The 27,552-nt window shown below is 37.6% G+C and overlaps 1 protein-coding gene across 1 annotated transcript; it reads right to left on the reverse strand.

Moving 5' to 3' along the window:
* Positions 1-576: 576 nt before the first annotated feature.
* Cpb1 (carboxypeptidase B1) lies at positions 577-26,106 on the reverse strand. Its single transcript, XM_059264680.1, has 11 exons — positions 26,042-26,106; positions 25,876-25,951; positions 18,895-19,019; positions 13,046-13,145; positions 12,852-12,953; positions 11,922-12,023; positions 10,948-11,058; positions 10,775-10,865; positions 9,772-9,974; positions 2,973-3,057; positions 577-786 (listed from the first exon to the last, which is right to left on the reverse strand). Exons 1-11 carry the CDS (start codon positions 26,104-26,106, stop codon positions 599-601), a joined length of 1,248 nt encoding a protein of 415 aa, XP_059120663.1. The 3' UTR covers positions 577-598.
* Positions 26,107-27,552: the final 1,446 nt, after the last annotated feature.

Consider the following 27,552-nt stretch of genomic DNA (forward strand, 5'->3'; position numbering starts at 1 on the left):
TTTATTAGTTTTTATTTTATCAATTAAAATAACTAATTATTTTAGTTGATTACTTGTTCAATGTCTGTCTTGTCTAATGGCCCATATATATAGAATAGGAAGATGTGTAATCATTCTCTTTCATTGTTTCATCTTCAATTGCTTAGTAAAACTCATGGCATACTCTAGGTATTTCATTATGTCACTTGAATGAGCTGAGATAAAACTTAAGCCAAGATGTCACCTTTCCAACTGTACTAAGTTTTACAATCTCCCACTTCCCTCTGTATTTCTTCTTAATTATAAGCTTCCCATTATAACCCAGGTTCTCTGCCAGTGTAGGCAGCTCCTCAAGGACTAGCTTCTCCATAGCTGATCACTCCAGCACCAACACACAGATGGCTTGCTCATTGTTCAGTCACCCTCCATCTCAAATAGGCAATCCTCTGTTTTCCAGTAAAATGATTTTATTAGGATGAGTTCTGGAGGTCCAAGTATGTCAATACATGCAGAAAATGAAAGAAAGATTAGAATCTGCAAAGCCTCCAAACAAACAAAAGTCAAGACAGACAAGAAATGAACAGTGAGCATTTTGAAATAAGGTGCGTTGTGATCTTCACTAATAGAGATGTTCTAGGACATAATTGGCTATGTACTTGACTGCAAGCATTGTCTCCTCACAGGTTTGGCGGATCTGAGACTCAGGAAGGAGAAAGCCATAGATGCCTGTATCCCGGAGTTCAAAAGTGAAGGAATATTTGATTCCTTGGTCATAAGCCCAGTCATCTGAGCCCCCAGCAGCAGGATCTGAAATGAGAAAACAGTAGGGGAAAATAAATCAGCTTCTCTCTTTAACTACAAATTCTTCACTGTGAAAAATATTATGGATAGGCTAACCATCTACTCAACAGAAAAACAAAGTATTTCAAAAAAATCAATATAATTTTGTCCCAGAATTATTTTGTGAGAATGATGTCAGAAAGTATTTTTAGTGATATGAAATTCTCAGTGCAATTACATGTGGTTGGAGAGTGCGCTATGAATAACTCATTAAAGAACGGATGTCTCCCAGGAAAGCAAGGAAAGCTGAGTAGTAGGAGAACAGTACCCAAGTTTGTAGAAACCTCAGAATTATTAAACTTGACAACATGAGGGCAAGGGTTCCCCTCTTCTCTTTCACTGCTAGAGATTGAACCTGGGGCCTTTTTCATGTTAGGCAAGGCCTTTAACACTGAGCCATGCTACTCCTACCCCTAGGTTTTTGCTTTTTATCTTTGGTGTCTGACAACTGGCCTGGCACAGTTATTCATTTAGTTAATTCACTAAATTATAATTTTGTTGTTACTAATATATTTGTTTATTATTGTTCATTGATTTAAATCAAGAACTGAATATCTCTCACTGAGCTGCAAGGCCATGTGCTCATCTTTAGAGATGCTGGGACAGAGGAGAGACATTGTCTCTACCTCTTATTGGCTTGCACATGGTGGCAAGATAAAGCTAATTTAACTCATCTGAATAAACCCATGGTTAAAAACAGGTGCACAAGTGAGTCATTTCTGTCAGAACTACCTTAAAAAGACGCCTTACAAAGTGAGGCCACAGAAACCTCTATTCCATCCTCAGCCTCACCAAACCAGCTTAGGCTGGAGCCTCCTCAGCTGCAGTGGAGGCCTTTTGATGACAAGGCTGAGTCTTTTTTCCTTGTGTCTATTTCGAATCCTTTCAGAACTTGGGCAAAAAGAAATCATTGGAAGGTAGAGGAAAGTAGAAATAGAAACTGAAAACTGGTTCTGCAGAATGTGCCTTTTAAGATAATTTTAAACTCTGCAGTGACCACAATGCTGCGTTCCAGCTCAACCCACCCACCTCTTTCTGTTTTGTTTTTCTTCTGTTTTGCTGTGTGTGTGTGTGTGTGTGTGTGTGTGTGTGTGTGTGTGTGTGTGTGTAGAAGATGGTATTGAATCTCTTGGAACTAGAATTACAGGGGGTTATGACTCAACCATGTGAGTACTGGGAAGTGAACCTGGGTTCTTTGTAAGAGCAGTTTCATTCTCATATCATATGTGTTCTAGTCCCTCCTTTCTTTTCTCCTTTAAGACCTCTTCCCTACCTCACCCTCTTGTCCCCTTCTCTAGTTCTCTGGCATTTATATACACTGGCTCTGGAACAAATATACACATATGTAAAGCCAAGATCTGCATATGAGTGAGAACATGTGGCCTTTGTCTTTCTAGTCTGGGTGAGCCTACTCCGTATAACATTTTCTAGTTTCACCCATTTTTTTCTTCAAAATTGATTTAGTTTTTCTTTATGGTTAAATAAAATTCCACTGTATTCATCTCTCTCTTCATCTCTCTCTCTCTCTCTTTCTCTCTCTCTCTCTCTCTCTCTCTCTCTCTCTCTCTCTCTCTCTCTCTCTCTGTTACTTATTTGCACACATGAAGGAATTGGGTTCCTCTCAAGAGTGGCTTATTCCTCAAGAAACCCTCCTTCTTACCCACAATTACTCCATACTGTGTTTTTATCCTGTAAAGATTCTTCAGCTAAACATCTTAGTTACCACTTTAGGAATAAGATCCTCAGCATTCAGGGCACTTGGGTTGGGTGTGTTCTTACTTTGTAATCCTAATGTAGCACCTCTTAGCACCTGTGTCTTTCCATGCTTGCTGTGGTGACTTCCACAAAGATTTCTTTGGTCTACCTATTCCCTCTTATCTTTCCTGCTTCCCTCCTCTGCATCCTTCCTTTATTTTTATTTTAGCACCTACTGAAAGCTTGGCACACAGTAGATGCCCAAGAGATGCATGCAGAAAGCAGATGTTACTGTTGTTTGCAAAGAATATTTGTTTCTTTATATATCTGTTTAGTAGAAAAACATATATTTCATTTAAAAATCACTATGTGGTAAAGTTATACATCTTAAATGGTGAGAAAAAAAAGGTAGTGGGAAGCATGTGTTTTTTTTGCATAGTTCTGAAGCCAAGACTCACAGATTGTTGTCGCTCCTGGGCCGTACGTGTACTTGGTGCCATGCAGAGTGGCAAGCTCCTTGGCCGCACCTTTCACCAGCGCATTCTGTAGAAGAATCATCAGGAAATGAATAAATGAAAGTAACCATGCCAAATAAACACAACCCCTGTACCCTTGTTTTTTTTTTTTTTTTTTTTAAAGACATTTATGCCACATTTGGGTTAGTATTTTATACTTTTTCAATGACCGTTTCAATTTTTCCAGCTTAGTAATACTGGAATTCGTAAGTAAGTCTTGTGAAAGGATATCTTCCCCAATGTGAAGCAAAGGCCAGAAAATCTTTATGCTATGACAAAGGTTGTTGATGTCATTGCATAGGAACAAAACATACCCAAAAAGGCAAACAAAACAACCATGACTCGACATGTGGTAGGTAGAAAGCCAACATTGAGTCATTACAGGATGGTATGAATTAGGGCTGGAGTATTAGCAGCTGAGCACACAGTGATTGCTTAGAAAATATGACTTTGGAGTCAATTCCTCTGTCTGAGACTGACATTAGCTTCAAAGGGCTGTTCTTTTATTGCTGTCACTATTAAAGGAACATTTAGCTTGTGCCTCAGCCTCTGCTGTCCCTGTCCTCAGCTGCTTTCTCATATGGACGTTTATCTCCTGGTAACCACTTTTAGGGTTACCACATCATGTGTCTCCAGTGGCTTCAACTTCTTCTTTTGGCAGAAAGGCTCATTGTGACCCCATCCAGTCTCAAATCTCATCTCATGTTTTTCTGAGGTAGGATTTCCTAAATGGCCCCTGCACCCTTCCACTTCCTCATTTTACGCTGACTTTAGGTATTCTTCTTCCTTCACTGGAATGCTCTTCCCCCTCTTTGCTTAGACAGAGAATTTCTATCATCTCTCAGGTTTACTTTTATGTTATCTTCTCTGTGAATTTGCCCTCCATTCTTTTTAATTGCAGTGGTCTCTCTTTTGCAGCAGCCCCCATCTATCAGAGCTCCTCCGGGCTATTGAAATCAGTTGTTCTGGCATCATTATTAGTTCTCTGCAGGATTTGTGGCTAGTCTTTTTTATTTTTCTTTTTAACTTTTGTTTTTTGTTCTTTTTCTATATAGCTCAGATTGACCTTGAACTTAAACTGTCATACCTTGATTAGGGTATTCATCTCTATCCTCAGCAGGCCACTCAGTAAAGTTTGGGTGAGTGAATCCTGTTCTGGGGTTCAGAGTCATTACAAATGGGCCAGATCCAGATAGGGAACATAGTGCTGAGCTTTTCAAGTTGGCTTGTGACCTCCTGAGCAGAGATTAAGGATGGCATGGGAGTGGGCAGTAACACTGTGTATTTATGGTGGATGGACTGTCATATTTAGATACTGACATTTACCACAAAGGAAGAAGTCTATGAACTCTTTCTCTGATCCTATTTAAAGCCAAGAGACAGAAAAAAGTCAGAATAGACATTAATCAGCTAAAATATTGTATTTTAAATCCCAATTAACTTGTCAAAATTCTCTGCACTCAGTACAGGTATTTTCTTTTGGAAAGTCCAAATAATTTCACCAATATTACTCTTTATCTTTCCAATATCATCTGTTCACATTATACCACCACAGAATTTTTCAGCAGAACGGAATGCCATGTATAGCAGTACACTCAGTGGGAATGTTCCAAATGAGCTGAACAACCAGCGCCTGTTGAGAACTTTGGCCGGAAGTGTGATTCTAGCATTTGCCACAGTGTCAGGTAACTCCTTGCCATATGTGTATGTGTGTGTGTGTGTGTGTGTGTGTGTGTGTGTGTGTGTATGTGTGTGTGTGTGTGTGTGTGTGTGTGTGTGTGTGTATGTATGCCCCTGCACATGACTCTCACTCCAATCCCCTGCACACTGCCAGAGTTAGGCTAATTGTCCAGAGTCCCTTATTACAGTGTAGAATAACAAGAGCTCCCAACCAAGCCTGAGATATGAAATAATTCTAAGAAATTTAACTTGACCAGAGTTTAACTGTCCTTGTCGGTAAACACGTGATAACAAGAACCTCAAATTATCTCTGACTTTGGTTTCCTTCCTTCTGTCCTGTGATAATCTTAACTTATACCAAGGGACCAATAGGAAATGATACTTTTATAATTTTGGTGCCCAATGAGATCTTAAGCTTCCAGCAGGCACCAAGGAGAAAGCATTTGGAACTAGGAAATTCCTGATTCTGAGTAACAGGAGGATCCTGATAGCAGTGAAGACAGGAGTCAAGGAAACAACTGGTGTAGGAAAGCTGGCCTGCTGCCTCCCCAGATCTCAGGAGCAATTTGGAATAGAGGAATGAATGCTGCCATGGACATGAAGCAATGTTGTCCTTCATTTGACCTGCTTCCTATTCCTCATTCTTTGATGTTCAAGGAAAACACAAAGTGTGAGTCAGTTGAATTTGCAGTCCAGAGAGTTCTTGTTTTGAGAGACATAGTGTTTCTCCCAAATACATTTTAAAAATAAATACTGTGTAACACAGGAAAGGGGTAACTTTTGCCAAATGAGATTTGCAGAACACCATACATTATTTTTGAGGAAGATAAAAAATCGATGAGAGCCAAGAGCCTTTGGACAGAAATGTGGCTCTGCTCTTACCTTTGTTTAGAGCATTTTCTCAACCTCTGCTCTTCTGGTACTCTGCTGGATCACTCTCTCTCTCTCTCTCTCTCTCTCTCTCTCTCTCTCTCTCTCTCTCTCTCTCTCTCTTTGTGTGTGTGTGTGTGTGTGTGTGTGTGTGTGTGTGTGTGTGTGTGTGTATGGGGGGGCAGGTAGGTTTCCTGGTATACTGAAATATGTTTATCAGCATTGTCTGTCCTCTACCATGAGATGTCAGCAAACTCCCATAGTATGTCAATCAAAATGTCTCACAAACATTACCAAACGTATTCTCTGGGTAGGAATGGGTCGCAAAATAAGTTGGAAATGATGTAAAAGATACAGTTATAGCTGATGAGAGTTTAGGAGAAAAGTTAAAAAGGAAGCCATAGATTTTGTTTTGAAGGTGTCTCTGCTGATGACATTACAGATATGCCTTCAGCATCTTGGCTCCCAAAAATATCATCTTGCCAGCAGGACTAATAGATTTAGCAAAAATATAGAATCCCAGTTAAATGTAAATTTCAAAAAAATTAGGGACATTGCTCCAGTATGAGTCTACCTCATGTAGAATTTGAGACACGATTATAGTAAAAATTAGTGGTTTTATGGAAATCCAAAATAAATGGGGAGTCATGTAACAGATCTGGCTAGTATTTACCACATCTCTAGCTCCAGGGCTCACTGTGATGCGGGCTTCTATTTTGATATCCAGTGTCTTTCACAAGATGCCCAACTTCACCATCCAGCTTTTTCTCTCAAGAAGACTCCTTAATCCTGTTTTTTAATCTGACTGTTGTTGGTTTTATTCTATGCTTTCAATGCTCCATTCTTCCCCTGCCCATCTGAATCATGGCCATCCTTTAACTCTCAGAATAAATATCACATCTCCCTCTTTCTTCCTCCTCTTCTTCCTCCTTCTCCCCATCCTTCTTCCTTTTTGGAGAGGGATTTTCTACTCAGCCCTGGCTGTCTTAGTACTCACTATGTAGATCAGGCTGGCTTTGAATTCACAGAAATCAGCCTGTCTTTATTGCCTTAGTGCTAGGATTAAAGGCATTTGCCACTGCTACACCTCCTTTCTTATCAAACCTATTACACTTGTTGCTATTTCTCTCTCATGAATCCCTACAACTGCGCACAATTAAACTCCTGGTTATGTACTTTATGGTTTCATACCTCTGAATTTCAGTAAGACCCTAAGTTCTCAAATGGCAGGGGCCTTAATTCATGGAAACTTGGTGTACATTCAATGCAATTTCTGTTAAGTCATGTACTATTGGCCCAGGAGGAGAATTTTATCAAGCCAAGAAGTTCCTGGAACTTTGTAATGGTAGATCAGTAACAAGCTTCTTTGTTAAAAGACATTTTATGGTTTCATTTAAAACTTTTTGGGTAGTTTTTTGTTTATTTGTTTTTGAAATAGACTCTGAGAAAATACCTTAAATAGATACTTTCTGCCCTCCTCCATTCACCTTAGTTGTCAGTGGCCTCTTGACTGTGGGATTATGGCTTTGTAGTCATTAAGCCGGGACACGGTGTCAGCAGTGATGGGCATGAGCATAGCACTGCAGTTGTCTACCTTCTAATTAATATTTATTCCCTTTGAACCTTTACATTTATCTATAAATGTGACCTTACATTGTCCTCACATGCTTAAGCAAGGTGACAGTATCTTTTTATTAATTAATTAATTTACTTACTTACTTATTTTGAGACAAAGTCTCATGTAGACCTGGTTGTCCTGAAACTTGCTATGTAGACCAGGGTGGCCTTGAACTCATATATCTGTTGGCTTCTGCCTCCTGAGTGCTGGGATTAAAGGTGTGTGCTACCACATTCAGCTTTACAGGATTCTACTTTTGTAGCTTATTAATTAAAAATTTAATGAATAAGCAGTGAGTGACATGCCATGGAATGGAAGATGTTTTTTAATTTGTGGTCACATTTAATAGTTTTTCATAGGATTGCTATTTTTTCTAGTTATTGTCATATTTCTCCTCTTGGGTAATGAATATATGCTCATCAAAAGAATGGTTCAGGATCCAAGATTGTACCCTGAGAAGTAAGTGCTATCAGGCAATCTAAGTAAATACTTTGTAATAGCCGTGGTCAGAGGCAATTGCAGGTGGGATGCAAAACTTTCCTCATGGATTTCCTCAAAAAAGTTGATGGGATATCATAGTAGAATGCATAGAAATGTGTGAGTCTTAAATTGGTCAGTGGAATTGAATTGAAAACCCAGATATAAATCCATACACCTATGAACATCCAGTTGTTGTTGTTCCTTTAATAAAGAATCCAGAAATACACATGGGAAAAGGATAACATCTTCAGTAAATGGTGCTTGTCAAACAGGATGGGTGCATGTAGACAAATACAAACAAATCCATACTTATCACTCTGCACAAAACTTAACTCCAAATGCATCAAAGACCTCAACATAAAACCAGACACAAAGAACCCGATAGAAGAAAAAGTGGAGAATAGCCTCGAACACATTGGCACAGGAAAAGACTCCCTGAACAGAATACAGCTAGCACAACTGGCAAATGCAGCCATATGGCTAGGACTGGAGGGATTTTCCACTATGCGTCACAGTTCTTAATTTCCTCTGACCATAGATATCTCCTAGTTTCATACTTCCTTGTCCTTCAGAATTTTGAAAATTCAAGTATCATTTTATGAGCTTTAAAACTCCATTTGATGATAAATAGCATTATTAGGAAGTCTACACTGAAGGACTGGATGTTTTATGAAGCCAGTGGAAATTTATGACCACATTATGTTCTTCCTTTAAATTATATTGAATGACTAAACACAAATTACACTCCACGTATTCTTATTATTCCTGCATTTTTACTGTTTTGCTGAAGATGTATTTTTGGTAGGATTTTATAATCTATAGAGATACTTTTGTTTTAATTTGTGTGTGTGCATGTGTGTGTCCCCAATTCAAATGCTCTAAATCGTATCTCTTTTGGGACATTGGTCTCAATTTCTGATAGCTAGAATCTTAAAAATTTTAAAAATATGTATTGTTTGAAGGATTCAAACATGTCTTTAAAATATATGTACATTGATGTGTGATACTTATTAATGTGACTTCTATGAACTCATAATAGTTAATTGCTCATGTGATTATATTTTGATCACTGAGCAATACTGCTAATATTAGAGTCAAAGATACTTAAACTTTTAAAAATTGTTCCTTATATTTAGAAAGCCTAAATCACACTATTTGATTACTGAATGATTTATTACTGTTTTATCTGATCAAACAATGAAACAAATAATTTAGGACCTCATAGATCAAGCTGTTATCTACTAAATGTTACAACTTTGTAATACCATCTGCCATGTTCTGTTTGTGTCAAATCTAGATCAAGCAACTTGGCAAAATAGACACTGACAAAAATGAGGTGTGCCATCAAGGACTTTGTTGATTATCTCCAATACAACTAAAATAATCCTTTCATCAGTGCTATGGTTTGAAAATGAAATGTTCTCCATATGCTCATGTGTTTGAACACTCAGTCTCCAGCTGGTGGCACTGTCTGATCTTTAGGAGTTAGAGTCTTACTGGGTGAAACATCTCACTGGGGACAGGGTGTGTGGTTGTGTAGCTTGGCCTTACTTCTGTTCCTTTTCTCTGTTTTCCACGTGTGGATGAAACGTGACCTCTCTGCTTCCTGATTGCCAGACGGGCCTTATGCTCTGTCCAACCTTCCCTGCCACGATGGACTTTATATCCTCTGAAACCATAGGGCAAAATAAATCTCTTTTCCCTTAGCTTGCTTTTTGTCTGGGTAGATTATCACAACAACAGAAAAGGAACTAACACAATCACTATTGTGGTAAAGCTAAAGGAAACTACTATTGTTTTGAATATTAGTAAATAAATCACATTCAAAGGAGATTGTTCCCTGTATCAAAATTCCATTTCTTTCATTCAGTTTATTCAGACAACTCAATTCCTTAATATATAATAGACACATACATACTACATACACAAACACACACACACACACACACACACACACACACACACACACACACACACAATTTTTACTCCTGAAACTAGTAAGAGAATTTCCAGAAATTGTTCTGATAACTTTTTCAGAATCAGAATAAAAAGTTTCAACACTGAAATGGTCTCCCTCCCATTGCACCCACTCACCAATTCCTCGTAGTTCTCAGGCAGCTTATAGTCATAGGAGTAAGGGTAGAGCATCATCTGGGAGTAGGAGTGAATTGTGAAATAGGCCTTGATAGAGGAGAGGTTCTTGCGGATGAAATCTGCCAGGGCCTTTGTCTCCTTTTCAGACTCTGCAGCTGGTCCACAGTATGTGTCAGAGCAGGGACTTCGAGAAGCTCCCACTTCTGTAGAAATGTATGTTCCTATTAGTGGTCAATGATCACCTACTGAAGTTCTCATAGGAGATGTTAGGTGTTTCCGGTTTTCAAATTAGGAAGCTAAATAATATAAGGCATTTTCTCAGGAGTCCTTACAATAATTCTTCATGGTTTCTTATCTGTCTGCCATCTATCTGTCTATCATCTATCTATCTGTCTGTCTATGCATATATTAGGATGACATGTTTTTAAGATGATATAATAAGAAATTACATATGAAATCACTAATATCTTTCTGCTATAATCCTTTCTTAAACATAAATATTTATGAAGACAAATAGTATCCCTGTGTTCTGACTATACTTTGGTCTATATTGTATATTTGTATACACAGTGAAATCAAGACAGCATTAATTAATATTTAATAAATTAATTAAATAAAATTAATAAAGTGGGATACTTTTTAATAATATTCATGAAAAAATCCTGTTACTATGATCACTTAATTGTATCACAATTTTCTTTAAATGATTATTTTTAATACTGGTGTCTAAATGGTCCTCAGATTAGATTCTGTGAATATATTTCACACATTGTCAGATTATGACAATTGTGCACTTCCAGAATTTAACATAGCTGGGAATACAACACAGAACTTTGCTTCAAACATTTTAATCAAATGAATCAATAAACTATATTCTGTGCATTGAGAAAGTTAAAATTTGATAACATAAAACTTTGTAGTTTTTCTTGTTTTGAAGATTGACCTATTGTTTTCTTATGCTACTTCACCTCTTACGCTTTTTAATGCTTTCTACAATACTCACCACACCAACCAGCATTAAAATTTCTGTTAGGGTCCACGCCCACACAGGAACTTCCAGCCCTAGTAGAGCGGGTCTTTCTCCACATTCGGCTCTGAAATTAGATTCTATAGTTACATCAAATACCATAGGAAGTAGCTGGTGTGAATTTCATACATCCTTCAGAGTTCATGTACCTTAGTCCAGGTGTAGACATAGCCATCAATGTTGACCACAGGCAGAATATAAAAGTCCAACTCATCAAGAAGCTGTGTCATGCGGATCTCTTGTCCATACGTACGGACAGCCTGTATGTGAATAACAATATAGGATCTCATGGGATGGAAGAGATAATGCTGTCAAAATTTACATGACCTAGGTGCATGTTAACTTTGGTAATAGAAGCAGGGTTCTCTGCCTAGTTGCCAGCCTACATTTAAATTCAACATTTCCCTGGGCTTTCTTGGATAAGTCATTGCAAATTAATTTAGAATTCCTTTGAACAAAAGAAATTAGGTTTTACATTATAAATTCTTATATTTTAAAATCATATCAATGTAAGATTTTAGATTTAGAGAAGAGCTGTAAAAATAGTACAGGGAGTCCCCACACATTATCTAGATTTCCCTAATGTAACTCCTTACAGTTTTATGCACTAATTTTTGTACCCTTCAGAGGGTTTACTAAAATCATTATTATTATGATATTCTAAAGGTGATTTTGTTCATTATTTGTACATATATTGGTTGGAATTCTCTTGTAATAAATGGTTATTTCTTCTTTGTTTATGAAGTATCTATTTGTACCAATATGAATGAATGGACATTTGAAAACTTCAGCATTTTAGCTTATGGTCAGGTTGGTGATTTATCCATACTGATCAATTTTTTAAGGACAAATCACTGTTTTAGCTGTAAGCCAGTCCACCAAAGGCAGTTGAAAAAGTATAATTTAGTGAAACTGAAATAAACCCCTTTTTCTAACTTAAAAATGTGTACCTTATAAAGGTCTGTTGACACGTTAAAACTAATTTTCCTCAATAGGAACTGGGAATTTTGGCACTTGTGTGTGTTTATATATATTTTACTTTCTTATGTTATTAGGCTATAAAGGAATTAATTGAAATTATTACTTTCTATTTCTTCTGTCAAAAATCATTCTGTGGACCTACCTCTCTTACAAACCACTGACAGAATGCAGGAGAAATCCACTCTCTTGCATGGAAACCACAATCAATGAAGATGGCAGGCTTATTTGGTTTAGCTTTGCCAACCTATTGTGAATGAAAAGAAATGGAAAAATGTGATTCACCACATGACAATTAGGGGTTAACATCCACTCCCTTTGGACTCAATAGGTGAATCCTAACACTGAAAGTGTTTTTGTCTCTGAACAATAACCATGTTTAAGCTGAGAGCTTGCATTATTATTAGGCTTATCAAGCCTACATTGCCACAAGAAGCTTGATTACTCTGCTCAACTATGTTCCTGTAACACTTATTCTCAGATACTGTTATTAGATGATGTGACTATGACAACCAGATGACTAATTATAAGTAATTATAATTGTTGCTAATTTTATGAAAAAAATTTCTTCTCTCTACTTATTTCTCATCTTTTCGTTTTGCCACTAGAATTCCAGAACAAAAGTAACACTGAAGATGACGGAAACAAGTTGTTGATATTCATCGTAATGTGGTCTGATAAATGAGAATAGCCTGACAGATGATTTCCAGCAACAGTTTGCGACTCTCCAACAAACTTGGAAACCACTTCTGGGAGAGGAGAATCTCATCAGTTAGATTTCATACAGGGATGTGGTAAAATTTATAAGACTTCTCTTATTTTACTAGATTTTCCTTCTGAATCAATCAAAAGTAATTATGTAAAAATGTACATAGAATAAAAGAATCCAGTGAATCTGAACTATAGAAAACTTTATAGAGTTTTCTTTCTTTCCTTCCTTCTTTCTTTTGTTCTTTTTTCTTCCTTCCTTCCTTTCTTTCTTTTTTCTTTCAGATAAGCATGTCTATGAAACAGATGCCAATGAAATCAGAATTCATTGATTTAAGCTACTCAAGTTATGTTTAAAAATTGTTACCTTGAGGAGATACATGTTACGTCCTTCAAATGTGGTTCCAATGGTGCTCTGAGAGATGAGGTCTGGGTTTTCACTGGCAACTTGTTTAATCCAGGACTCTATCTACCAAAAGGAATAATTCTTGGATTAATGTGACATTGTTGGTTCAATCCCCAAGCCCCCGAAAAATTATCAGAATCAGGGATGCCCCATACCGTTTCCCATTTGTTGTACTTGGTGTAACTGTGTCCACTTGTACGGGTGTGGCTATCAAACTGGGCTTCCAGAACATTTTTCACGTTGCTTATCAATACCCTGTATGAGTCAAAGTGGGTGTTTCTCAATATAAGCATATTCTTTCTAGGGATCACACATGAAGATGAGAGCCACAGCTTTAGTACAAGCTGCAGTGCCTCCCACTAGCTCACACAATTGCCTTCTGACTTTTATTGAGGCTCTTCAAGCTGAGCTACCTAAGGGAGATCCTATTATCAATCACAAGAAGTGAGACATCGAGGACCCTGAAGAGCAGGAGTATAATGGAATCTTACACGGCCCATACTTCACATACTTTAGGGACCCTAAACACAGACATGGTTTTTCTTTGATATCCAAACATTTACCTCAGGGTCATGGGCATCCACACAACAGTACATTTCTGAGTTATATTTTATTTTTTAAACCTCAAGTATTTTTCTGATTTTAGCACTGAAAGCTTCATGTCTTAGAAACCTACTCACTACCACCAATGTAATGTGAGAGTTGGCCGCTGAGGGCCAGTCTGCAGGATTTTAGGAAAACAATTTACTGGTTGAAAATTCAAAAATATTAACAGCACTAAATATTTATTAGGTAAAAAGAAACTGGCTTTAAAGAACTAGAATTGGTTGAATTGGGGGAGGGACAGAGAGGGAGAGCAAGGAAAGGGATATCTTGATAGAGATAGCAATTATGGGGATAGGGAGAAACCTGATGCTAGGGAAATTCCCAGGAATCCACAAGGATGACCCCAACTAAGATTCCTAGCAAGAGTGGAGAGGGTGCCTGAACTGGCCTATCCTTGTAATCATTAATGACTACCCTAATTGTCATCATAGAACCTTCACCCAGTAACCAATGGAAGCGCAGATAGAGAGATTCACAGCTAAGCACTGGGTTGAGCTTCTGGAGGCCAGTCAAAGAGAGGGAAGAGAGATTATATGAGTAAGGGGGTTCAAGATCATGATGGGGAAACCCATAGAGACAGCTGACCTGAGCTAGTGGGAGCTCACAGACTTTGAATGGACAGCTGGGGAATCTACATGGGACTGAACTAGGCCCTCTGAATGTGGATGAAAGTTGTGTGGCTTGGGCAGTTTGTAGTGACCCTGGCAGTGGGACCAGGATTTATCATAGTGTGTGAACTGGCTTTTTAGAGTGCATTCCCTATGGAGGGATAACTTGCTCAGCCTTGATGCAGGGAGAGGGCCTTAGCCTTGCCTTAACTTGTTATGCTAGGCTTTGTTGACTCCCCATGGGGAGTCAACAACTCCCTGAGAGTGGCTGGGAGGTGGAATGAGGGGAGGTGGGAGGGAGCTGGAGAAAGGGGAACTGTAGTGGGTATGTAAAATGAAAAATTTTTTTTAAAAAAGAACTAATGTTTTCTTTGCTGTTTGGCTGACCTGATAATCTAATAACAGTTCTATAGCAAGGCAATACTAAAACTGGAGAGGTAGAACCCAAGAGGCCTGTCTATTCCTATAAATTCAGTTGAAAATTCCTATATTAGGGTCACATGTATGTGGTATAAGTGTGTGCATGTGTATTTATCATTATTACTTTGAGTGGAAAGTATGCTTGGAAGGGAAAAATATCTGAGCATCGATGTCCTTGATCTCTGAATATTTCAGAACAAGGTCAGTTTGCAAAACTTCTGTCACTCACAGTTAAACTTTCCAGTGGTTTTATCTGACATTGGAGAATTGCAGACACACATAAAAAGTCTTCTTTTAGTCCCCTGGACCTATCAGTGACACCCTCTGAACCTCCCATGTGGTGAATTCGGGTATGAGTATGTTTCTGTTTGTAGAAAATGCAATAAATTAATGCTAAATGACTTGAGTTCTTGGTAAATTCTTTCTTACAACCTAACTCTCTTAATATTTAAAAGAGGAAAAGCAGAAAATCTTAGAGTTTATCTCAGCAAAGAATTTTTCCTTGGAATAGTCATTAAAACTTCCTTAGTGAGTTAGTATTCTGTGGTTCATCCCAAACTTTAGTAGCTTAAAGCAGCATAGGTCTTTCAATGTATAATTATGGAGTTCAAGAGTCCCACACAGATCTCACTGGGCTGAGAGAAAGATATCAATGTGGGTATGTTCTTGTCTGGAGCTCCTAGGAAAGAACTGATCCCTCTGAGCCTTTTGCAGCTCCTGGAGGCTGCCTAAATTCCTTGGCCATGGTTGCCTCCTCCATCTCCAAAGCTAGCTATGGCAAATTGACTCCTTGTTTTCCATCACTTGGGGATGAGGATGAAGACATTTGAGGGATTACAATTATAAGTGCTTTCTTTGTATTCAACATCTTAACTAGAAGGGCAAAAATTTGAGGGGAAAGTAGAAGAAATCATGAGTTGGGAATAAAAAGGTCAAAGCAATGGTTTGGCTCAATTTATGTATTAGCTGCAGAAAAACCACATACTCCCTGGGCCTTAATTTTATGATTTGAGAATGGGGCTTTTGATTAGAGGATTCTCAATATCCTTTTCAATTCTGAGATGAAATGAAACCCATTTTTCTTGCCTTAAAAAGTAAAAACTTTATTTACAACCTTTATAAACTAAGAAAACAGAAATACTAAACCTTTGGCTATAAAAGGATTGGAAAAATGATCTTCAGGGATAATTGAGAGTGAAAAAGTAGTCAAACACAAACAAAAGAAAAGAAAAACAAAAATCTGAAAACCAAAAACAATTGACTGACAGAAAACTTTTAGAAAACAATTCTATTGCAGTATCATCCAGTAGAAAGAACAAATCCTGCCAAATACAGATGAAATTCTTGGAATGGAAAAAGTATCCAGCAGAGATGGCAGGTGATATATACTTTAACTTTTTATTTCCTTAGTGCTTGGGCCTAACTAAGCACAGGGCCTTGCATATACAGGGTGAGCATACAGTTGAGCTGTATCCCTAGTTCTTTATATTCTAAGATGTGCTACAAAATATGTAAGTTACATGGCTTCTTACTGGGTATCCAGGGAAAATATATCCTAAGTTAATTGTTCCTCTGCACTTCATAGCCTTAAGAATTTCAATAGACATCTCTTATTTAGAGCCATAATCATTGCCATTGCTGACAGTCAGCAATTAGTGTTGGGTGGAAGAAATAGCAGCAAAGTTGACAAAACATGTAGCTATCCTTTTAACACAGCCCACCTCAAGTTCAAATGACTGAGAGAATACTTAGCAACTATGAGAGGCTGCTGCTTTTGTTTTGTTGCAGAAAGAGACATTCTTTTAGCATTCTCACCATGTTAGTCAACATTTTTATGAATAATCCAGACAATAAAGTATAAAAAATGTTTAAATTAAAGATGATACTCAATAACAATAATATCCCTTTGCACATTGGGAAAGAACTTCGGAAGACATTTATCATTTAGCAATTTTAGTCCAATCTTGAATTATCATGGAGCAAATTTTAAAAGTCTGTGCAGAAAGAAAGGTAAATTATAGCTTTATATCCAAAGCTTTGTTCTTAAATTGAGAACTGAATATTGTTGATCAGATTGAAATATAATGCTGACTGCTTGAAGCCTGGGGCTCACTTCAAATGACCCTTTGCAGCCTTGTAGTTTCCTTTCTTTCTTTCTTTCTTTCTTTCTTTCTTTCTTTCTTTCTTTCTTTCTTTCTTTCTTTCTTTTGGCTTTATAAGATTTAAAACAAAGAACTACTTTAGCTGTATCACAAAATGTTGCTAGAAATAATTAGCTACTGTTGCCAAAGCTTAAAACAATGCCTCTTAATATAGAAAGGGCATCATTGTGGTTCTAAAATACATAGACATATACACTATCTACTTTCATATACTTTTTATGATAGTGCTATTCAATTTCCATTTAATTTTTTAAAACATGCAAGTAAATTAGATCACTGTAACTCTCAATAAAGTACAGAACATTATAGCTGGAAAGGAAAGGGAGACATGGTGTAGTCTTACTCCTCCCACCTCTGGCAGATTCTGGAAAGTAATATGTGGCCGTTGTTATTCAAAGATACTTGCCTGCACAGTTCTTTTTTTTTTTTTTTAATTTTGTGTGTATGAGTGTCCTGCCTGCACGTATATCTTTGCACCATGTGCATGTAATGCCCATGAAGGACAGAAAAGGGCACTGTATTCCTTGGAACTGGAGTTACAGATGGTTGTGAGTCACCATCTGGGAGCTCGAAATCAAATGCTCAGTTTTCTGCAAGAACAGCCAGTGTTTTTAACTCCTGAGTCATCTCTCCAGCCCTATAAAAAATTTCAATATATAGAAAAAAATGATAGTACAGGCAGTTAGCAACATTCAATCTCTCTCACACACACATAATTTTAAAATAAATAAGTCAATAAAAAGGCAAGTGCATTTTCCTTCTTTGTAAACAGTAAACCAGAGCAGAACTTGCAATAGTAGTAAGATTATAAGTGCAAATTAATAGCATGTTGTTCACTTATCACTGTCATCTTTCCTCATTACATCCTCATCCTGTGGGTTAGGAAACTAAGGCTTGGGAAACTTAAGTAGATCTTAAGGTCTCATGCCAGGAAGTTGCAGAGGCAATGATAGGCTCTGATTTGTTTTCCCCTAAGGCATTCCCTTGTTTTTTATTCCACTTCTGATGATAGCACAAATTGTATATTTGGCTTCTCACATGTTCCTTGACATGGATACTATTTCCTACATTTTTAAGATGGAAAAAACCCAACGAAGTAATTTTTTATGCTAAAATAGTGTACATCATATTTTCTCAAACCGTAATGCAGATCTGCATGTGTCATCAGGGATTTCTGGATAGGTATTTGAACATCCTAGACTGGGACTCAAGGAGTTCTTTTTGTTCCTCCTTGAGCTACCCCTGGAGTAAGTGCTCTGTGTTGTCCCAGGATCATTTCTTCTCTTCTCTCCTGCAGATGCCCCTGAGTTAGCATGTTCTTTCTTAACTTAAAGCATGTCATCTGTTCTCTACCTAGATTATGGCTTTTCCATGTGGTTGTCTGGCTAACCCCTACATACTCTTCAGTTCTCAACCAAAGTCTCATTTCATTGGTCATCCCTTCCTTGAGCCACAAATTTCATTCATTCTGCTCAATCCCCAGTGATCTGTTCTAATAACTATTTTGCACTGCTGTAATCCTTCTCTTGAAGTTTATCTTCTCCCAATGGATGTAAAGTCCTAGTCACCCTTTTCTGTATCTAATAACCCAGACACTTAATATCTGTTTTGGACTGTCAAACAATGAATACCATTCTTTTCTTTGATGGGCATTCTGGAATGATGTAGACATACCAATGTAATATTTGGGGAGAGTATCTAACAGTTTATCCAACTCTATTCTTTTTATTTAGAGTTTATGTTCCTTTCTTTTTGACCCTTCTTCACTTCTCCTGATACAAGTGGTAGGGTCTTTAAAAAGGATATATTATCTCTAGACTTAATCTATAGGAATGTGAAGAGCCCCCACAACATGAAGAGCCTTCACTGCCCACAAGAGGTGTGGTTGGCCATCCAGAGAGAGGAATTGAGAATAAAACTATGCCCAGATGATAACAGTGTCCTTGGCTTGGCCTTTACTTTCTGTATTATTTTAAAATCAGTAGTATGTCATATATTTGGCTAGTTTGAAACTGAAAAACATTTTCATTAGAGCAATAACTGAACGCAAAAGCCATTAAATCTTAATCTATGGGTTCTTGTGCCAGCTCTGCCATTACCTCTTTATGTAGGAAAAACATAACTTTCTCCTCATTTTAGCTTCCCTGGGTTATTCACAGGCTTAATAAAAGGGGAGAGTATTCTGATAGCTATAAAGCATAAACTTACTCATAGTGAAATTCATTCTGCTCCAGAAAGTTCTCCACAATGTCAACATCTTCTGCTCTAACATGGAAGTCAACTGTAGTGAGAGGTTTCACTTGTGTAGCAGAATCTGGTTTCCAAAAATCAATCTGAATAAATAGGGATATGAAAAAAACATCTATAGTTCAATGACAAGTTAGGATCTAAGATCACATGAATGCTTTACTCCATACAATTATTTTAAAACTTAAATCATTCAGGGAATCTCTTATAAATATCTCCTTTGAATTAATAAGAACCAACCAGTTATACGTCAATAAAAATGTCGACAAGGCTGGGGAGATGGTTTCATGTGTAAGAGTGCTTGCTGCGTAAACATGAATTCAAATGTCCAGAACACATGCTACAAAAACAAGCTGAGTGTGGTTGCATGTGCCAACAACCCAGTGTTTAGTGAGGGGCAGAGAGGAGCAAAGACAGGAAGATCACTTGCTGGCTACCAGCTTCTCTCCAGGTTCAGTGAAAAATTCTGTCTCAAGGGAATAAGTTAAAGAATGATAGATGAGATATCTGACATCCTCCTCTGGCTTCTGTGTGCACAGATGAAAAAAAATATATATAATAGCAAGCATAGGTGCACATATATCTTAACAAACACTGCATTATCATAAACATATACATACTCACGCGCAAATATATACAGATATATAAAAAATTAAAACATTGATTAGCAAGAAGCATAAAGAACATAATTATTTCTCATAATACTAGTTTATTACAGTATTCTCTGGCTGTCCTTTTCTGTTTTTCAATTTTATGGAGCACTTGCTTATTATATTATGATAGCCATCTCTGTGGTAATGGATAAAGCTCATGAGTGATAATGAATCCACTATAGAACAAAAGGTAGTAGAAAGAAATTGTGCCTCCCTTTTCTTAAGTAGACTTATTTTCATAGTCTTGGAACTGATTTCTGTGAAAGTCACAGTAATATGAGCCCAAGAACATCTTCCTGATGTGTTCTCCAGTGTGGCCAGAAACAAAATACACTTGGGTGTCCAGTAGTATATTGAGATTCTCATCTTATTCATTAACTGTTATTGGGGCTTATTACATAATGGGCTTCAGGTTGCTGACATAATAGTGGGTGAATCAAAGATGGCCTTTGTCTTCTTGAGGGAAACTTTAGAGAAAGTTAAGTAGGAAATAATCGTGTAACTAACACATTTGATTATTCTAATGCTTTTATTTATACACACATCACCACAAATATCCATTTTCATGGAAAAATGTCAAATAGGTTCTACTGCTTCTTGTACATATTTTTTTATTTCTTCTTTACATTGAAGTCTAGAAGTCTGAGATAAATCAGACATTCGGTCTTGCTTTGTTATCTAGACATTTGTGAGCTAGGCTCAGGGTACAAATGTGTGCTGGTGATAATTGTGACCATTTCTGGGGGAAACTGTAAGAAAAACTGGGCAGATTTTGAGACTGTGCACCAGAAACTGAGGAGGCAAGGTTTTAAGGTAACCAAGTTTCTGGCGCACTTGCACAAAATCTAGTAAGTATAGCTGGCCCTGCTGAACTTGAAACCACTGTACCAGTCCAGTGGATGCTAAGCCACTGTGGGGGCTATAATGGATGCCAGGTCAGCAGAAGGACATGTGATTCCAACAAGAGGGATCTCAGAAGAAGGTGTGATTATGGATATAATAGACAGTTGACACGATACTGTATCAGTAGGTAGGAGAGGATTGGTTAAACAGCGTAACAGAGAGTTGAAGTAAGGAGGATACAGACTGGAGCTAAAATGATAATGGTGACAGTATAAAGGTAGACCCCAACAAACACAGAGAAAGCTGAGTGTAGTAACAAAGCCAGCTCTATAAAGAGAAAAGCAATGAGGATAGAAGGGAAAGTCCATTTTTGAACATTAGGTTTAAATTAGTGTTCCTGACCTTCCAATATTATCTCAGTTGCAGACACAGGGATTTAACATTGGAGTCCTCAAAGTGTCTGTAGCCAACATTGACAGTACCCATCTCCCTCATAATTACTGGGACCGTTCAGTGGCTCAGGACCCCTCTTTCAAGAGCTATGCCTCTTCTCTTGAGGCTCTTTTTTCCAGAACCAGCAAAAGCCAAGTATATGCTCCAGGTGGACATGGGAAGCTGCAGAAATAACTCAAGGAACTTACTGAACATATGACCCTAGGAAACAACTGTCTAGGTTTCCAACTCATTAATCTCATGGGTGGGATAATTTTGAAGTATGTGGTTTGTACCATTTCCTGGAGATTCCCTGTGGGTTACGCTCCAGTTATCCTTTGTGACAGTGGTTTAATAACACTGCATTGACTGTGTTCCAGTCTCCATATCACCCCTCCCTTGTGTTTTCATGGTGCTTACTGCACTTTCAAATGAGCTATTTTTTTTTTTTCAGTCTTGAATCAGGGTCTCTTCTAGAAGAGTATTTATCAAGATGCTAACTTTCCACCCAGAGCAACAAATGCCTGCATAATATGTTTGAGAATGTTTCTAACATACCTCTCTTTCTGTTATGAACCTATGAATTACCTTTCCCGACCTCCTCACTTCTTACTCATTTTCCTAGCTTTGCCAAATATTGAAAGACTAGATGTGTCTGTGTAACTTTCCTTGAACTTCTGTTGTAAGAATGATGGATTCTTTAAGAGGTGTGGTGATATATTGTGTACCCTAATAAAATTTGCCTGAAGATCAGAGAACAGAACAAGCCACTAGACTAAACATAGATCCCAGGCAGTGGTGGCTTTTTAATCCCAATACTTGGGAGTCACATGCCTTTAATGCCAGCACTTGGGATCTCATGCCTCTACTACCAGTATTTGGGAAGCACATATGACTTATATTCCTTTCTCCGCCCAGCCATATTACGTCCTTCCTAGTGCTGGGATTAAAAAGAGGGGTTATTATAATGTTTGACAAAACTTGAAGACCTAATTTGAGGCTGTTCAACATTTTCAATTTGACGGGCTAAACATACAGCACAGTGTTAGAGTGCTTGTCTGCTATAAGGAAAGCTCCGGACTTGATCTTATACCTACTCCTGCAAAACAAAACAAAACACCAGAACAAAACATTCCCTTTCACATAGAGAAGATTGGTGTGGTTAACATCCACCTATGTGGAGCTCTGTAAGTGTGATGCAGAGCTGCAATCCTGGAGACCGACCCATTGCTTCCTAGGAACCAGGAAAACAGGAGGAACACTGCATTCCCACAGCAGTTACAAATCACCAAGTGGTTACAAATGAGAACCTCAAAGAATAACATAAGGAGAGAGGATGAATTTCAGGAATTAGAATGACTTGTAAATGAGAAATAGGGAAGTGAGGTGAAATGTATGATACAAAATGTGAGAAATTGAGCTATAAGGGCCAGTTTTATAAAACTAAAATTATAACTTTATATTATAGAGCACTGAGTGACAGAAATCCACATAGAACATTTGTTGGATTATAAGGAACTATCTTTAAGAGGTAATCTTGTGAAAATTGTCAGCCAGATGGTGTATAACTTGAGTCCTTATTAAAATATGGTACTGTACCAACACAAAGACAAGATAAACTAATGTATCAATCGGAAATTCAAGCTGCGTATGTTGCTCAGTTGGTACAGTGTTTGCCTAGTCACAAAGATCAGGATCTGGTCTCTAGCACTGCATGAAGCCATACATGACTGAAAATGCCTGTAATTTTAGTACTTGGAAGGTGAAAGTAGGAAAATAAGAAGTCCAAAGCCATCCTCTGCTACATAGCATATTCAAGGTGAGCCTGGGCTACATGAGTTCCTATCTTTCCTGTCAGATTCTTTGGAAAGTAAATTTGGCAGATAAAAGTAAAAGTTTTCACAAATGTGCACAGATTTGTTTCACACTGTGAGTTGTTGGGAGTCAAACACCTAGTAGGTCTCTCATTTATCTTGAGGACTTATTTTTTTCTTGTTTGAAAGTAAAGCAACTTCTACTCTAGGCCTAATTTAGAGAGCAGGAAGGAACTTTCTTATATGTCAACAATAAAAGAGATAATAATAATTTTACATTAGACATAAGAAAATATACCTAAAACTCCAGAAAGATAATCCAAGAAAACTCAGAGGACTGAGAGTTAGTGTCACTATAAACGTATTGATTGAGGAGGCCAATTATGGTGTGAGTGAAGGGGTAAAATAAACCCCCCACTCTGCAATTACAGATGACAAGAATGTGCTGAAGCACAGTGTGGCTCTGATCCTTCAATATATCCAGCTCTTGAAAGGACACGTTCAAAAGCTGGGAGGAAGGACACACTGGCCAAGGATAAGTAAAAAGACTAGATGCCCCTTTGATGATCTTATCAGGAAGGCTACAACCCAGAATACACTGCACCCTCATGATCACTAAAGAGGATTTAAACCTTTTGAAAATTTATGTTAGAAATAAAGAAAAACATAAGGAAGAAGCATGCATCTTCCTGTGTTTAGCTACAGTGTGCTGCCACAGCTGCAGGAGAGCTGACCTATTTACCTCTCCTTTGTCTTCCACCTTTTCCAAGATTTTTCAACTTCCAAAGAGAACACTGAGGTTCAAGGTAGATGAGAGAAGTGATTATACTGTCATGGAAATTGTATTCAAAAGCTCAATCCGATGATAACAGCCACCAAGTAGTTACATGGTTCCTCCTATTTTTTTTTCAAGTGGTATGCTTATATTCCTATTTGAACTCTTACAACAGCCCTCTAGGGAGATACTATTACTACCATCACAAATGAGGATGGTGAGGTGCAGAGAGAGCACAAGACCAGCTTCAAGTGGTATGTCCAGAAACTAAGCCTGGTGAATCTTAGACCACAATAAAATGGGAGAATTGAGATGATTAAAACAATATGGCAGATAGCATTGCTGTATTGAGGAAGAAAGGGGTTCACTGGGGAGTGGAGGAGTTCCTTGGGAAATAGATGAAGCAGAAGAGGTAGCTCCTGGAACCTGGCATTGATTCCAATAAGCTACAGAGCCAACTCGAAGCAAATGGACCATGAATGATCAGAAAAAGAAGAGTGATTCCTGGGAAGCAGCATGGTTTGAAGGCCCAGTTAATCTGATAATTGGAAGATGCAACTACTAGCCTGGTAGAATCTTGATCTTGGAAGCATGATCTTGATGAAGTGTCTGTCCTGATACGCCTTTTCATAAGTCAGAAAGCTACACAGTGCTGTCTCTAGATAACACCCCCATTACATAAGCTCGTTGAACATACTTATCCTATGGACAGCAAGCTGCTGAGTCACTTTCATTTTTAAATGTTCTACGTGGTACATTGGAGACTAATAATAAATATGTATTTACTGAATGAACTGTAATGAAGGCCTCTTGATGTGGACACCTCACTTACTCAACATTTTCTTTATCCGTGAAAAACACAAATCAAGAAGACATGCTTGGGGTGCTGGAGAGGTGACTCAGAGGTGAAGAGAACTGGATGCTCTTCCAGAGGACCTGGGTCTCATTCCTAGCACCCACATGGTGGTTCACAACCATCTGTAACTTCAGTCTTAGAGGATCTAATCTTTTTCAAAGATTTGTGTGAAGAAAAAAAACACAATGATTTATATTGTACCCAAGTTTAGTAGAAGTGGAGTGTGTTCTAATATCCCTAAGGTGTGAAAAAAATGGGTCTGTTATGCAGCAAAGGCAAGCAATAGCCCTGTAGCATATACATCCATCAGGGTGCTCCTGGAGACCCACTGTCAGTTCTGAAAGATACATTTTCAAGAAGAAATGGGAAGACTGAATTGTCTTCAGATGTGAGCAGAATGCTCCAAACTCTATAAGCTAATAAAAGGAGAGACAATAGAGAACGGCACAGAAGACAAACCTTAGAGCTAAGTGGTATTTGACTCAGTTGCTTCTAATGAGTCAAGGTTAGAAGAAAGGCACCTTCCATCTTGGTGTGTTACAGAAAACCAACAGGGTGGTTTGTAAAGTGTTCCCATTGTCCCTAGAAGCAATTGCCAATCAAAGGTAGCAAGCAGGGATGCTACTTCCTAGAAGGAAATTTCAGATTTGAAAGAAAGGCTAGAGTAGATGATTTTCTGTTTTCTTTCAATGAAAACTTCACATTTTATGATTATGACACTTTTTGCCTTTTACATCATTTCTCCAGGCCTACCTTAAGAGCTAAAACAGAAATACACGTAGATGATAGATAGATAAAGAAATAGATGAATGGATGGCTGGATAGATACATGGATGGATGGGTGGGTGGGTAGAGGATGGATGGATAGACGGATGGACGGATGGGCAGACTGACACCTAAGAGATAGGAGACTATTGTAGCTCATATACTCAAGGATAAACAGCATTGACCCAGGCGGTGCTATTTGTACTCAGAAGTAGATTGTTACCACATTATGCACATAATAAAAAAATGTAGACTCTAACCCCATGGATATTTTTTGAGTAGTATCATTTTTTTAAGCAAAAGAAGAATATGGAAATCACTGGTGCACTTTGCCTTCCTTTTCTTCCTGAAGTCATATCATTAAGGCAACTAGAATCAAGGTCAGGAAAACTCAAATTCTGTGATTAGGAATGAAAAGAAAATCAAAGGGAAAGATGACACATGGATTACGGAAATGAATTTGAAGTTGGACAAAAGCCTGGTTTTCAGTCATTTCCAAATTGGTTGTTTTTCTCCTTGTCTTGGAAGGGAAGTGACTTGCATGTTAAATGTTCTATGACCTTCAAGACAGATTCAACTCATCTAACTGTCACTGTCAGCTCTTCTAAAAGGTTGTGTGGATTTATAATACTACAGGGCTTGCGACAATCTAATTTAAGCAGCAAAAGAAAGCATTGTGGCATTAAATGATTTCCAAGTTTTATTCCTAAATCCTGCAGGGAATATTTCATGTCATTGTTTTTTGGTAGAATCAGACTAGATCAGGCTTTAGAGTTAGTATAAAGCAGAGAACTGTCACTTTACCGGCTTGGTGTTGGCCAGCTCCTGAATTAAGTTGATGTGATCTTCATCAGGTACACTGACACGGAACACCCGATTACTAAGTGGTGAAAATAATGAATAGAAACTTAAATTTCAGAAATTTGTCCAAAAGCTAGCAAACTTGCTTTGTAAGGAATTATGGACTTACCCATTAAAGTCCTCCTCAAAAGGATGAGCCAAAGCTACACTCACCAGAGCGAGTAGCAGCAACATTGTGCCTGATTAGGACTACTGGACAACCGGGTCCTACCTGCTTTTATAATCCAGAGTGTTCTTTCTGTTTTTCTCCAGATTAAAAAAAAGACACTATCAGATCTTGATTAATAATTTTCCTGGCACAGTTACCTCAGTAGGCATATAAAGTCTAAGCAGTTATCTTTCTCAACACCTGTAGAAAGAGCAAATGATCTCACGTTCATTTACACATTAAATCTAGAATCATAGGGAGGTGGTTTAAATAAAATCTATGTTGTAATCTTTTAATTTTAATTTTGAATTGAGATCTATGTACAGTAAGTCAGATAGATGTAAGTATGCTTGATGGGCTTTGACAAATGTATACCTCCTGTTAATTAACCTCCCCTCCAAAGGCAGAAGACATTTCCTAGCTTAAGAAGTTTCCTTAGTACTTTCTCTTGTATATTATAAAACTTCTTCAAGCAATTATTATTGAAGATTTTAGCCTTATATTAATTTTGCCTATTCAAGCTTCATGTAAATGAGACTGTATTTACCATATACATTCCTTTGTATAACAACTTCTTTTGTTTTTGAGATTAATCATCTTTTGTTTATAATATTGGTGTCTTCCTATTCACAAGCACGATTTCACTGTATGAGCATACTCCAATTTTTCTAGCTGCTTTCTTGTTAGTGAATGTTTGTATCATTTGCAACTTTGTGCTACTACAAATAAAACTTGGACAAACATTTTGCACAAGTCTTTTTGTTGACATTTACTTCTGTTTGGTGGAATTGGTGAATAATAATTTGGATGCAGTGTTAACATGATCCTACCAAGCATTTCCCACACTGTTTACATGACTTTAAGCTTTGAGTAGTTGCTCTGAATTTTCTACATTTGTCACCTTTCATTTTGCTAATTCTAGTAACTATGAAATGACTTTAAAATGATTGGAGTTTGCATCTTCCCAATGATTGAAAATGCTCAACACCCTTTCATGTGTTTAATGATAATTTATAAATCTAGTTTTGTGAAGTATCTACTGAATTCTTTTGAAAAGAAATTCATTGCTTGTTTTTTTCCTCTTCATTTTTTTGCAGGACTTCTTTACATATCTTAAATACATGTACATTTAAGAATTTTCTTATTTGTGTGTGTGCACTCACAGATGTGTGTGTGTGTGTGTGTGTGTGTGTGTGTGTGTTTAGGACTTCTTTATATATCTTGAATGCATGTTCTTTTAAATTTTTATTTGTGTATGTGTATGTGTGTGCATATATCTGTTCATGCCATAATGTACATGAGGTCAGAGAATACCTTTCAAGAGTCTGTCCTTTCCTTCCACTGTGTGTTATAAGGATAAAGGTCGGGTCAATTAGGCTTTAACAGTAGGTGATTTTTATCTTCTGAGCCATCTTATGATTCCTAAACACAAATTTGTTGTTAGAAATCTATGTTGTAAATATTTCTTCCCA

The sequence above is a fragment of the Peromyscus eremicus genome, chromosome 6 (assembly GCF_949786415.1).
Source record: "Peromyscus eremicus chromosome 6, PerEre_H2_v1, whole genome shotgun sequence".
NCBI lineage: Eukaryota > Metazoa > Chordata > Mammalia > Rodentia > Cricetidae > Peromyscus > Peromyscus eremicus.